The 14,492-nt window shown below is 32.6% G+C and overlaps 1 protein-coding gene across 1 annotated transcript; it reads left to right on the top strand.

Moving 5' to 3' along the window:
- Nucleotides 1–5,509: 5,509 nt before the first annotated feature.
- On the top strand, nt 5,510–12,208 carry mnx2a (motor neuron and pancreas homeobox 2a). Its single transcript, XM_056465054.1, has 3 exons — nt 5,510–6,094; nt 6,933–7,093; nt 9,731–12,208. The coding sequence occupies exons 1-3, from the start codon at nt 5,677–5,679 to the stop codon at nt 10,079–10,081; spliced, it is 930 nt and encodes a 309-aa protein (XP_056321029.1). The 5' UTR covers nt 5,510–5,676; the 3' UTR covers nt 10,082–12,208.
- Nucleotides 12,209–14,492: the final 2,284 nt, after the last annotated feature.

Below are 14,492 nucleotides of genomic sequence, written 5' to 3'. Positions count from 1 at the left end.
TCCAGCCCTACTCTTTGTGCAGTACGTACACGTGTGTGTGAGCTGAACTTTCTGTTACGCTTTAACTCCGCAATGGCAGGATTTAGCAGTAATTATCCAGAAACACACCCCTCTTGCCTTTGCCATTGTCTTGATGTCTCTGTGACACAGCCGTCATTAATCAAGTAATTCAAGGCAGGCCTGAACTGGTTAACCCACACCGCCCAGCACTGGTTACTGAGGAAGTTTTCAATTCCCTCTGGTCAATCACCAAGAGCCAACAATAGGATGGTTGAGAATGGAAATTAAAACAACAAACTGACTATTCAGTGGATTCCACCAATGTAACTTTAAGTTTTGGTTCAGTCTGGACAAAGAGTTCAATTTGCAGCATCGGAATTGGAAATTAGAGGTTATTTCCTTAGCATTGCCTCTGACTGCCATGCACTTATAGTATGTCTGACCTAGAGCAAGAGGTCAGACAGTTACGCAAAGGCCACCATGTTGCATTTGTGTATGAATAGCTGTCCATTCATTGGCTCTTTACTGTCTCTTGAATACAAGTGTTGCTCCCTTCTGGACAGTCAGAATGCTGAGAGCACTTTGCACCTTTGACAGGCTTGTTAGGCATCTGTGCTGCTTTTTTCCCTTTTTTTTTTTAAGAAAGAGGGCTTCTATTTCTAGATCTGTATTACCAATTTAGTCACTTCTGTTATTTTACTAAGTTATTACGAGATATACTTTATGATATTTAAGGTTTTTCCAAACTTTTAAGGCTATTATTTTAGAGATAGATCACTCAAACCTGAAAAAGCTCTCAATATTTACTCTCCCTTGGCTTGTTTCAAACTTTGTTTGAGTTACTTTTTTTGTTGAACACAACAAGATATTTTCAAGAAAGCTGGAAACTTGTTACCACTGACTCATTGGAAGTCAATGGTTACAGGTTTTCAGCATTTAAAAAAAATCTTCTTAATGTTCCACAGAATTAAAGAATGCTGATAATTTTGGCCAGTTTGTGTTGAAGCAAAATATTTATTTCCAATATTTTCAACAGTTTTTTTTTCTAATGAAATGTTAGATTTTTTTGTAATTTTGTTATTTCCTTATTTATATACTTTATACCAAGGGTACCAATACTTTTGACCATGACTGTTTGTATGTGTATCTATATTGTTTACTAAAATGTCATTCCGTGTAACAGTTGCATCTATGCAAAAAAAAATAATAATAATAAAAAATATATAATAATAATAATAATAATAATAATAATACTTCTTCAGGCATGTTTAGAAGAATAATTTGATGACAGTGCAACTCCAAATACTAAATAAATGAATTAAAATACTAATAGTCTGATTTTAAATCTTTATACTGTGCCACTTAAACCAGGTGTTACCCATTTTGTAGTATTTTTTAAAATATTTCTTAAATGATGTTTAACAGAGCAAGGACATTTTTCACAGTATGTCTGAAATATTTTTTTCTTCTGGAGAAAGTCTTTATTTCGGCTAAGTTTTATTTCGGCTAGAATAAAAGCAGTTTTTGATTTTTTAAACACCATTTTAGGGTCAAAATTATTAGCCCCGTTAAGCTATATTTTTTAATTGTCTGCAGAACAAACCATCGTTATACAATAAATTGCCTAATTACCCTATCCTGCCTAATTAACCTAGTTAAGCCGTTAAATGTCACTTTAAGCTGTATAGAAGTGTCTTGAAAAATATCTAGTCAAATATTATTTACTGTCATCATGGCAAAGATAAAATAAATCAGTTATTAGTGATGAGTTATTAAAACTATTATGTTTAGAAATGTGTTGAAAAAAATCTATCCGTTAAACAGAAATTGGGGCGAAAAAATAAACGGCGACTAACAATTCAGGGGGGCTAATAATTCTAATTTCAACTGTAATTAACAACAGGTCAGGATATGTTTCCATTCATAAATATGTCTGTTATTTGAAACATTAAAGTAGACACAATACTTCCATTTAATATACTTTCTAGATAAAATTTAAATTTTAAAAGCTTAAATTTATTTTATCCAAACGCTAAAATGATATGGTTTGTTTTTGACCCATTTTAGTGGTACATTTCTGATATTAAAATTAAATAAATTATATTTTATTATATTTAAATATCAATAAATGTATAAATCTACTTTTGTCCTATAACAAGTAATGTTAATTAATGGTCCATTAAGTGCACTTTAGCTTTATCAGGGTTTCTGCAGGTTTCACCAAGTTAAATTTAAGACCTTTTACGACATTTTTAAGACCATTATGAATTAAATTTTAGAAGGGCTAAATGCGAAAGAATTTTTCAAATTGACCAGCTGGAAAAGATTTTTTTGTTGCCCTTTAAAAAAAATATATAATAATAATAATAATAATAATAATAATAATAATATATATATATATATATATATATATATATATATATATATATATATATATATATATATATATATATATATATAATTTAATACATTTAATATTACAATAATAAATGAATAATAAAAAATATATATATTTTAGATATTATTTCTTAGCAAAATATTTAAAATATTGTGTAAAAACAAGCAAGCTCAACTTGTATCTATACACATTTTTTTTAATATAAACTTGCTTCAAAATAAAAAAAAAATTAACAAATGTTTTACATGTCTTAAAAACTATAATAAATTAAATCTTTGCACAACAATCTGTCCAGGTCGGTGACCTCAGGAGTAAATACAAGGAGCACTTCTAAACAAATGTTATTGTAAGGAACTTAAGCCATTATGGTAAATAGAGTTAAAAATTATCTTTTTTTTAATAAAAGTTTAAAAAAATTATTTAATATTTCGGTACATTTATGACTTTTTAAGGCCTAAGATTTAGATTTTGAAATTTAAGACTTTCAGGACCCCACAGAAACCCTGTCTATTTTCCCAACAATATGTGTAAATAATTCTTAGTCTGAAGAATTATATTAAAATTCTATATAATTCTTTAAAATTAAGATTATTTAACAATGTAGATATTTGACACAAAATTATATAATATGTAACAATAATGTGTATTACACATTATCATTTGATACCTCTTATTTAGTATTCTCCTAAAATAAATCTGACTAATTCAAAATATATGCAGCTTATTTCTCCTTCCAGAAATGAAAGAAAAGAAAGACATCTGTTTATTATCTGCTCTGCTGTGTCTGTAAACCCAGACAAAGTTAATGATTGACAGGTAGAAGCCTAATAATTGACCTTTATCTTTCTAATGAACTGAGATTAATTATAACGTCAAGGTCGTGTCTGGACTGGGAACAGTGACAGTGCTGAGCGCATCCCCACACTTCCCACGAGAAAAAAACATTCAGAGAAAAAAGTCGATCATTTCAAAAAAGCAATCCTGCAGCTCAGGTGTGAATGCATGACTCTGAGCTGCTGAAGAATACTGGCTTAATTCTCAATCAAGTTTGCGTTCTGCAAGCGACTGCGTAAAATCACGTTATTATTATTTTATTATAGCGCGTTTGTCGTGTTCTAATCATTTTTAAATGTTTTATTTTTAAAAAAATGCTTTATTTATTTGATAAATTGTGATGTCAGCATGTCGTAACACTTACAAATTGCTCTTGGTTGCTTCCACAGCAATGTCACGAGACCTCTTTCACCAAACACCTTTCAGTAAAGAATTCTTTAAATAACCACGTTTCTTTCAATCCTGTAAAGCGTATTTGAATAAATATATTTTTTTAATTAATTAAATAAAAAGAAAACACGTTTGTCATTATCAAATGCATTCGCCCAAAAGTTATTTCTTTTTTTTCTTCTGTTTAAAGAGGAAGAAAAAATTTAGAAAAAAATGCTGGAAACCTATAAAACTTTTAGCATTTTTCAGAATAACGTCTTTAGTGTTCAACAGAAAAAAGAAAGTCATAATAGTTTGAAAACACTTGAGGGTGAGTAAACAGTGAGTTTCGTTTTAGGGTGAACTATCACTTTAAAAGTTATGTATTGAACCAGTGATCACTTATAATTTGTTTCTCCTTAGCCGGTCCAATTGCTTATATTGTTATTCTCAAAATCGCTTTTGTTAGCGTACATCATGCAAATAAACGGATATTTCGAAATCTGTCGTTATACCCCCAAAAGAAAATAATAACATAATAGCCTATTACAACTGCAGCATTTGCCTTTAGTGTGCATTAGTATAGCCTATATATGTTTGCACCTGATAAGAAACAGAGTGTGAGAACCGCGCGGCGGCATCACACCTGCGAGCGCGACCAGTGGAAAAGGACAACCTGTCTGTCAGTGTCCTTTGTCAAGGTTAGTGTGAGTTAGCAATAAACCTGTATCTAGTGCACCACTTAGAAAAAAAAAAGATTTTTGTTATATTAAAATATATATTAATGTATTTAAATTGTATTTAATATTTTTCGTCTATTATATAACACTGTACATTTTAAACATGACTTTCCTCTTCTTTGAATGTAGGCTCATAGACCTGTATCTTATGAAGAATATTAAATAACATTTAGGCAAGTAAAATATATGTTTTTTAATAAAAAAATCTGTAACCTGAATGAAGGTGAGCCATTAATTTAAAACAATCATAGATTTTTAAAGACGTTTATTGCAAAATTTGTCCAGTATTTAATGCAAATATATTTTTTGTATTCGTATTTTGTAGCCCATCTACCACATAATCGTTAGATGTTGTTTATTTATTTTTTAGCATTACATCATTATTGTCAATAGACTATTTTGTAAATTTTTTGATAAAAAAATTTGATAAAGCAACAGCTAAAAAACATTGTTTGCAAGTGTTGGGGGAAAATAAGCTAGTATTACAATCTTAAAACACTTAATACACTGTAACCAAATGTGTTACTTAATTACTTTTTTTTAAATGCTATGAAAATGTGTATTATTTTTGCGTATTTTATTCCTGATATATAGGCTCAAATTCTTTATATAGCCTACATTTTTGTATACTGAAATTGTATGGGTAAAAAATATTCGACTTTTTTTCTTTTACGCCAAAATCATTAGAATATTAAGTAAAGATCATGTTCCATAAAGATGTTTTTGTTTGTAAATTTCCAATAAAAACTATGTGTAGTTTTTTAAACCATCAGATTCCCATTTTTTTAATGGTTGTACCTCAGCCACATATATTCTAATAAGCTATGCATCAATGGAAGCCTATTTTTTCAACTTATAAATTGTGTAAGAATCTCAATTAAAACAATTAACCCTTGCCTGCATGGTTTTGTGGCACAGAATCACATTTGTGTAACCAGTTTGTAGCTAAATTGTTTAAATAGTTATGGTTTATAAACCGAGCGATTATGGTCAGAAGTGTGAAAGGTATTGCTTGATTAAATATATGCGAGTGTAATGAATTAATTAGAAAGCATTGCGACAATGCAACCAATCAGGGAGTGTTTAGGAGGAGCGAGCTGAAGCGCGAGACAGTCAAAACTGATGTCTGCATGCGCTCCTAGCGTATCGATGCATCACGCACGTAGAAATGAAAGCACGCACATACACAGAGTAATACAACAGTCCATAACTGTCCTAAATAATACGACGATACAGACTGTCAGGTCATCGGTCTAATTAAGTGAAAATTTGAGCGATTAAAGATTTTAAACAGATTTGACTTCTACACGCACTTGATTCTGAAAGTTTGCCTCCATGGATAAGTCGAAGAACTTTCGGATAGACGCTCTCCTGTCGGAAAGCTCTCAGCGGATCGTGCGCGGTGATTCCCCGGGACTGTGCAATGAAGGTGCTGATATCGACATATGCAAACGGACAGAAAACTCTCCTCCTCGCACGTTTCAGCTCCAGACAGGGGTCCTACCCAAACCGGGCATGTTAAATATTTCTCATCCAGGATTAACCTCACTTTCTCAAGGGTCTATGCCAGGAATGTATCCATCGCCAATGTACTCCATCACGGCACTAGGAGCGCAGCATCCCAGCTTCGCGTACTCCGGTTTCACGCAGTCGTACCCAGATCATCTGAAAGCGGCAGCCATGGCCGGTTCATTACCGCTTGAGCACTGGCTGCGTGCGGGACTCTTAATGCCTCGCCTTGCAGACTACAGCGGTATGTGGCCCTCCTGCGAAGATATTATAAATATATGTTAGCCTACTGTTTATATGTGAATTAATGTATACTTTTTAAATTACATTTAGGTAGGCTATGATATAAAAAAATATTACCATTTAGCTGCACGTGTATAACACAATATGAAGTTATTATAACGTTACAAATATATTTAGATTTATAAACTTTTATACAATCCCAAATGTTGCTCCAACTTAAATTTGGCTAAAATATGGACAAACCCAATAGTTTAACATAATTAAAATATTACATAGGCTATTGCAAATATATTGGTTTGTTCAGAATTTCGCCACATTTAAATTATAAACAGGCCTATGCACGTAACATATTTTTAATGTTTTTGCAAAAGCACAATAAAGTGAACTCACATGCCATAAATATTATCCAGCATAATTGAATCAGTATTTACTGCTAACGGAACTTTAATGCAAGCTTTTTTATTTTCAATCTTTTCATAGCATCATAAATGACAGCACCATTAAAACAGCCTTCATCCAAAGGAAAACTATAAAGAAACACTTAAAATGGTCCAAGCTTCATCAATAAAGTTATCTGGTAGCATTTATTGAATTTTCATTAAGTTAATAGTGCTCTCTGGTGTTTTATTGTCCCGCTAAAGCAATATCTCCCAGCCTTGTCATCAACAATAAACTGAAGTAAAGCCGTTATCATTATCTATGAAGGGGGGGGGGGGGGGGGGGGGGGGGGGTTGTAAGGAGAGGTGACTATGTTCTTGTTTGCTACTCTGCTTGGTGTCATCACCGTATATCTTTGAGTTTTTTGGCACAGCTCCTTCATCATCTATCTGTCTTTTCAGGGGCACCTCAGTCTGGACTGATTGGAAAGTGCCGGAGACCACGCACAGCCTTCACCAGTCAGCAACTCCTGGAGCTGGAAAATCAATTCAAACTCAACAAGTATCTATCAAGACCCAAGCGCTTTGAAGTGGCCACATCTCTGATGCTGACTGAGACACAGGTCAGGAGAAAGCAGCACTCTCATAACAATAACTATTTGACAAATTAGTAACTAATTTGTTTAAATTTGTATCTCTTTTGTAAATTTTTATGTATGGTTGAAGGCAAATTTATTAGCCCTTCTGTGAATTTTAAGACATTTATTAACACATTAAGACATTTCAACCTATTTTTAAACATAACATTTTTAATAAGTAATTTCTAATAACGTATTTATTTTGTCTTTGCCATGATGACAGTACATGATGTTTTACTAGTTATACTGCAAGATACTTGTATCCAATTTAATTTAATGACTGTAAAAAATGTTCTCGTAATTTAACAGCAAAGTACTGGCAGCAGGGTTTTCAACAGTGAACCATAATCCTACAGTTTCATAACTTTTTTCTAAATTACGGCTTTTCTGTAATTTAATGGTAAAATATTGGCAGCAGGGTTTCCAGCAGTGAACCGTAATCCTACAGTTTCATTACCATTTTCCAAGTTATGGCTTTTCTGTAATTTAATGGTAAAATACTGGCATCAGGGTTTCCAGCAGTGAACCATAATCTTACAGTTTCATTACCGTATTCCAAATTATGGCTTTTCTGTATTATAATAGTAAAATACTGGCAGCAAGGTTTTCAGAAGTGAACCGCAATCCTACAGTTTCATTACTGTTTTTCAAATTACGACTTTTCTGTAATTTAACGGTAAAATACTGGCAGCAGGGTTTCCAGCAGTGAAACATAATCCTAAAGTTTCAATACCGTTTTACAAATTACGGCTTTTCTGTAATTTAACAGTAAAATACTGGCAACAGCGTTTCCAGCAGTGAACCGTAATCCTACAATTCCATTCCTGTTTTCCAAATTACAGCTTATCTGTAATTTAACAGTAAAATACTGGCAGCAGCGTTTTCAGCAGTGAACCGTAATCCTACAGTTTCATTACCGTTTTCCAAATTACGACTTTTCTGTAATTTAACAGTAAAATACTGGCAGCAGGGTTTCCAGCAGTGAAACATAATCCTAAAGTTTCAATACCGTTTTACAAATTACGGCTTTTCTGTAATTTAACAGTAAAATACTGGCAACAGCGTTTCCAGCAGTGAACCGTAATCCTACAATTCCATTCCTGTTTTCCAAATTACAACTTTTCTGTAATTTAACAGTAAATTACTGGCAGCAGGGTTTCCAGTAGTGAACCGTAATCCTACAGTTTCATTACCATTTTGCAAATTACGGCTTTTCTGTAATTTAACAGTAAAATAGTGGCAGCAGGGTTTCCTGCAGTGAACCGTAATCCCACAGTATAATACTGTGTTCTAAATTAAATAGTAGTAATGCATTTTTCTAATTATCTATTAAAAATACCTGCCCATGTGTAAATACACAAAATTAAATTTTAAGTGGCACCAAATACAGAAGAAAAAAATAATAAAAAGAAAAGGGTATTATAATGCACAATGTTTATTAATATGCCCAAGCAAATAATTAAATTACTGGTCATTAAAACATTGGAACATTCCCCTAAATACACCCACTGACAAAAAGGAGAATCCACAGACCAAGAACATGCCAGATTTATTCAATTGTCCAAATTTGTTACTGATACAGCCAGGAGTGGATTTTGAAACATAAAGAGTGTACATTTATTACATGTTAAAAGAATGTAAAAGCCGTGTCTTATTAATGACACCACAAATGAGCAAATATAGATTTAAGTATTGGTTTAAGACTTTACAGTGTAGGTTAATTAGACTAACTAGGTAAGTTAGGTTAATTATAGGCAAGTCATTAGACAACAGTGGTTAATAATAATATTTAAAATATGTAAACTATTATATAAAAAAAAATTAAAAACAGCTACAGGTGAAGTCAGAATTATTAGCCCCCCATTGAATTTTTTTTTTTTTTTATATTTCCCAAAAGATGTTTAACAGAGCAAGGACATTTTCACAGTATGTCTGATCATATGTTTTCTTCTGGAGAAAGTCTTATTTGTTTTATTTCAGCTAGAATAAAAACAGTTTTTGATTTTATAAAACCATTTTAAGGTCAAAATGATTAGCCCCTTTAAACTATATAAGTTTTCGATAGTCTACAGACTAAGCCATCATTATACAATAACTTGCCCAATTACCCTAACCTGCCTAGTTAACCTAATTAACCTAGTTAAGCCTTTAAATGTCACTTTAAGCTGTATAGAAGTGTCTTGAAAAATATCTAGTAAAATATTATTTACTGTCATCATAGCAAAGAAAAAAAAATCTGTTATTAGAAATGAGTTATAAAAACTATTATGTTTAGAAATGTGTTTAATAATTCAGGGGTATGTATATTAATCACATCATGTAAATTCTCTAATGCTTACAGAAGGAGAAAGCAACATATTCTCAAAAGAATTTGTATGTGTTAGATAAATTGATTACAACTAAAGTATTCATTTGAACAATTGCATTCATACATTTTCTAAATATAATGCATTTCTATACTAATTAAATGATATGAATTTCTACTAAAGCAGTACCTTAAACCATTTGTTTTCTCATTAAATTAGTTTGGGTGAAAAACAGAATAAGAAAATTATACAGAAATCTAGTATGAAGGGAAATATTTTGAACACCAGTGAAACAAAACAAAACATTATTTTCTAGGTGAAGATTTGGTTCCAGAACCGGCGAATGAAGTGGAAGCGCAGCCGTAAAGCTAAAGAGCAGGCTGCACAACTGGAAACAGATGGCTGTAAATCCGGCAAGAGAGGGAACAAGCCCAAAGACCTGAGCCGGTGCAGTGCACATGACGAAGATGAGGATCTGGACCCAGAAGAGGAAGACGAAGAAGACGAGGAAGAGTTCAGACAATCTATTAATGTAGGTGTGAGTCTACCTCGCAATTCAGACTTCCTGCAGCACAGCTCGGCACTGAGCTACAGCTCTCATGGCTCTTACTCTGACGATGACCTGGAAGAAATCGGAGCAGACCGAAAGATCAGGCTAGGGTTATGAGGAATTAAAGGCAACTTTAGTCTGCGTGTCCACTGATGAATTGGACAGCAAACTATCCTTTAAAGTCCAATACCTCAAGACTGAAATCTGTTGATGTCAAATCTGACCTATTAGGACTCGTTCAAACCAAGAATGATAGCTGTAATGATAACTACATGTGTGTCTACACCTTCAGTACACACAATAACATTCTCAAAGCATATGTGAATATTCACTGCCTGTTATTGGTTTATCATATCTGTAATTGCAACTATATTGTATATTTAGACCGATATTAAAATGATAGTTCACCCAAAAGTGAACTCTCCTTCTAAACCTTTATGAGTTTCTTTCTTCTGTTGAACACAAAAGGAGATATTTGGAAGAAAGCTGAAACCCTGTAAACATTGATTTCCATAAAGGGAAAACAAATACTATGGAAGTCAATGGTTACATGTTTTAAGCTTTCTTCAAAATATTTTCTTTTGTGTTCAATCGAAGAAAGAAACTCATTAAGGATTGGAACAAGTAAAGGCTGAGTAAATTATGACTGAATTTTCATTTTTGTGTGAACTATCCCTTTAAGAAAGATACCATTATCACTGTTACACTTGGTGCGAATGGGGCTGTACAGCTGATTGATACTGTCTGTTGTCTATGAATGTTAACAGGACATTTATAGTCAAAAAAAGTCTTAGTTCATGAAAATGGTCTTCGAGTTTATTTGCACTTAATATTTTTTGAAGGCTGCTTGTAAACTGCAAATGTACACTATTTCAAACTAACTTTTTTGTATAATTCCAATGATTCCAGGATTTATTATTTTTTTGTTACATTTTTTTCACAAAACAGTTGTCAAATATTTAGCTACTACATTTTACCTCACTCTATATAAACCCTAGTAAAAACTGAAATATCATGCTGGAATTTTTAAAATGTTTAATAGGGTATATGCACATGGGCTTTTAATTTCGGTCGGCCAGCCCCAGTGCTTCCGGTTAATGGGCTATATGCACAGCTATATGTGCACATACAATATTGCCGCGTTTTAGATCAGATTTCTTTAAAAAAACAGCGATGGCTGGCTGAGATATGATATAAAGTGGGATTCAGACCAAACAAGAAGCACCGCATTACATTATATTTCCCCTGCCATATCTTTAAAATATTGAAATTTATTTTACTCCAGTATTTTTAATGCCATTTCTGTGGTAACATGCTAATAATGACGACCCCTGTGTTTAAACAGTCCTTTGTCTCTTTTTACGCTTGAACAACTTAATGAATGCTTAAGTCTATTTAATTGAATTTATTTTAATTACATTACAACATCGATGCTGTAAAAGGAACCTTGTGAAATTGAAAATAGTCACATTAAGCTTTCCCCGGAAGTTCATCATTGGCTGAAGAACACTTGCTGTGCATATAGCCCATTCATACGTGCAACAACAATTTCTTAGTTACATCGCCAACTACTGGCCTGGCGTACATAATGCAGCAATTTTGACAATGTTGCTGGCTGTATGCGAACGTTTTCAAAAATGTAAAGGAAATATTTTTCTGTTTTATTGCCTTGTAAATGTACCTTCAGCCATTTCCTAACTTCAAGCAGAGCAGCATCAATATTAAATACTGAAAGAAGGACAGTTTGGCTGTTTATAGCATTGCCATGCTATATATTCTAACATTGACATTTTGGTTTTTTAAAAAAAGAAGCTGTTGAACCAAATGAGGAGGCCTTTGCACTTCAAGTCACCGACTGACACTTGTGCTCGTTGGTCTCTTGAAGACATTTTGTTTAATAGTATGTTGACAAGAGTGGATGCTAATTAACAGAGAATTGTCCGGAGGTCACCGGTGTCAGCTTTCTCCCTGTAAGCATTGACTGAGAAACCCTGAGGAACTAGTAAATCCTCTGCAAATATTAAACAAGGGCAAACTGTGAAAGGCGCATTAGTTAGTCCATTAGGCTAGTTTATGTCATATTGTTGCTGTTAGTGTATTTAATGTTATTTAACTGTTATAGATTATATCTAATTTATTCAACTGATATCAGGACTCTGTTTGAAGGATCGTGTGGCCTTCAAAGACATGTACTTGATGCATAAGGAAATAAACAATTGAAAATGAGTTTCAGCCATTCCTTCAACACTGCCATTGAACTCTTTGCTTTGTTGATAAAATGCTAGATATGAGAAAATGCTACATAACAAACAGTTTGTGTCTGACTCATGAGTGAAAGGTTTAAAACTCTAAATGAAAATCACCCCCATCCTACATATTCATCGTCTCTCTCTCTCTCTCTCTCTCTCCTCTCCTGTTTAACCCCTAGCTGACGCAGATGGTGATTAAAGCGTGGATGAATCTACAGCGCATTATAAACAATCGCAGGGCCTGATATTTATGGCCACAGCCTCTCAAATATGAATTACTCAAGGGGGTTTACTGATAGGCAAATAATTAAGTTAATGAAGGAAAAGGAAAATAATCTACTCCTTATGCTGATGTCATTGGGCCATTTAATTTGAAAGGATGAATTACCTCAGCGACCAAAAGAGCATTTTAACAGGGGTGTGGTGTAAGGCCAACAATTAAATATTAAAGCAAGTGCCGTTTTCTCAGCCAAGCTAGAATAGGACATATTTATGTTGATTAAATGCATTGTGGTGATGGAAATAAATACCCTGCCAACCCGAAGGAAACTCGAGCACTCAATGAGGCAAACTTTTAACATTTATCATGCATTTGAAAAATTGCATCTGCATCTTGCTCGCACCTAAGTGCTAAATGTACTGTTAATGTCAACATGTTAAGGGATTTGTTAATCCAAAAATGAACTACTTACTTAACCTCGAGTGGTTAACCTCTTTGGACCCTGTGTACATTACAATGGTCAGTCTATGTTTTTGTGGTTCCTGAGCATTTCATCTAATTTAAAGCCTGCAGTCCATGAGAGTGGGCGATTGTTATCCAATCAAATGGCAGTAAAGCTCGACATGTTGTAATTTGAAAAAAATCCACTACACTGAAAACAGCATGGCATCACGATCCAGACACAGACATAAGCCACATTAACAATGTTTTTATTCAGATTTATTGAAGTGTTTGCCAATATTTCATAGATTGTATGGTAAAAAAGAGGGATGACTTATTAATTAAAGTTTAAAATCTTTTGTAACATTGCAAGCTTTAAAGGATTTTTTCAAATATGTCTGTCCATTAGGATGGACAATGCTCAAATCTGTTACTGAAATGTCTGTGGATGGACAATGGGTTCAAGATCTGTTACTGAAATTAAATCTCCAGTAATGCCGAACTTTTTAATATTAAAATAACTATATTGATGTACTAATTCATTGCTTAAACATACATATGCAGAATATACAGATCTTTAAGTACTTGAGCATATAGCAGATGGAAATATCTCAAATGTGGAAATTATGTGGAGGAAGATGAAGATAAACAAGTTATGAACAAGGTGCAATGTATTGAACAATAACCTCAAAATTAATGTTTGTGATTTAGAAAAAAGTTTCAAGATTATACCAGCTATTCATTTATTCATTTTCTTTTCATCTTAATCCCTTTATTAATCAGGGGTCGCCACAGCGGAATGAACCGCCAACTTATCCAGCACATGTTTTACGCAGAGGATGCCCTTCCAGCCGCAACCCAACACTGGGAAAACCAGCAATCATCTATGTTTTTTTGCATTATATGCATAATGCTCGGGAAGTACAACTGTACAACTGACCTGGTGTCCACAAAAAAAAAAAAAAAAAAAAAAAAAAATATTTTGAAGGAAGCTGTAGCTGTAACCTTTGACTTCCATAGCATTTATTTTACTTACTGTCAGCGGTAACAGGTTAGGCTAACTTATACATTCAGAATATCTTCATAATAAAGTAATAAATAAAGATAATATAATATCTAATTAATATTGTAAACCCCTTACGACCCAAATTATCTTCAAAGTTTCAGAAAAATGTAAAAGTATACTCCCATAAGCTCCTATAAATGAAAATATAAAAATTCAACACCCTTTAAGTATATATACTGTATATATATATATATATATATATATATATATATATATATACATATACATATATATATATATATATATATATATATATATATATATATATATATATATATATATATATATATATATATATATATATACAGTATATATACTTAAAGGGTGTTGAATTTTTATATTTTCATTTATAGGAGCTTATGGGAGTATAATTTTACATTTTTCTGAAACTTTGAAGATAATTTGTGTCGTAAGGGGTTTACAATATTAATTAGATATTATATTATCTTTATTTATTACTTTATTATGAAGATATTCTGAACGTATAAGTTAGCCTAACCTGTTACCGCTGACAGTAAGTAAAATAAATGCTATGGAAGTCAAAGGTTACAG

Source organism: Danio aesculapii, chromosome 9, assembly GCF_903798145.1.
Source record: "Danio aesculapii chromosome 9, fDanAes4.1, whole genome shotgun sequence".
In the NCBI taxonomy this organism is placed as follows: Eukaryota; Metazoa; Chordata; class Actinopteri; order Cypriniformes; family Danionidae; genus Danio; species Danio aesculapii.
The sequence above is the reverse complement of the archived record's forward strand: the minus strand, read 5'-3'. Positions and strand labels throughout refer to the sequence as shown.

What these genes read in the sequence shown, in the direction of transcription:
- mnx2a (XM_056465054.1), top strand. Translation starts at nt 5,677, where the DNA reads ATGGATAAGTCGAAGAACTTTCGGATAGACGCTCTCCTGTCGGAAAGC. An exon ending in TCGCCTTGCAGACTACAGCG is followed by an intron (nt 6,095 to 6,932) that starts GTATGTGGCCCT and finishes CTGTCTTTTCAG; the next exon opens with GGGCACCTCAGTCTGGACTG. An exon ending in TGATGCTGACTGAGACACAG is followed by an intron (nt 7,094 to 9,730) that starts GTCAGGAGAAAG and finishes ATTATTTTCTAG; the next exon opens with GTGAAGATTTGGTTCCAGAA.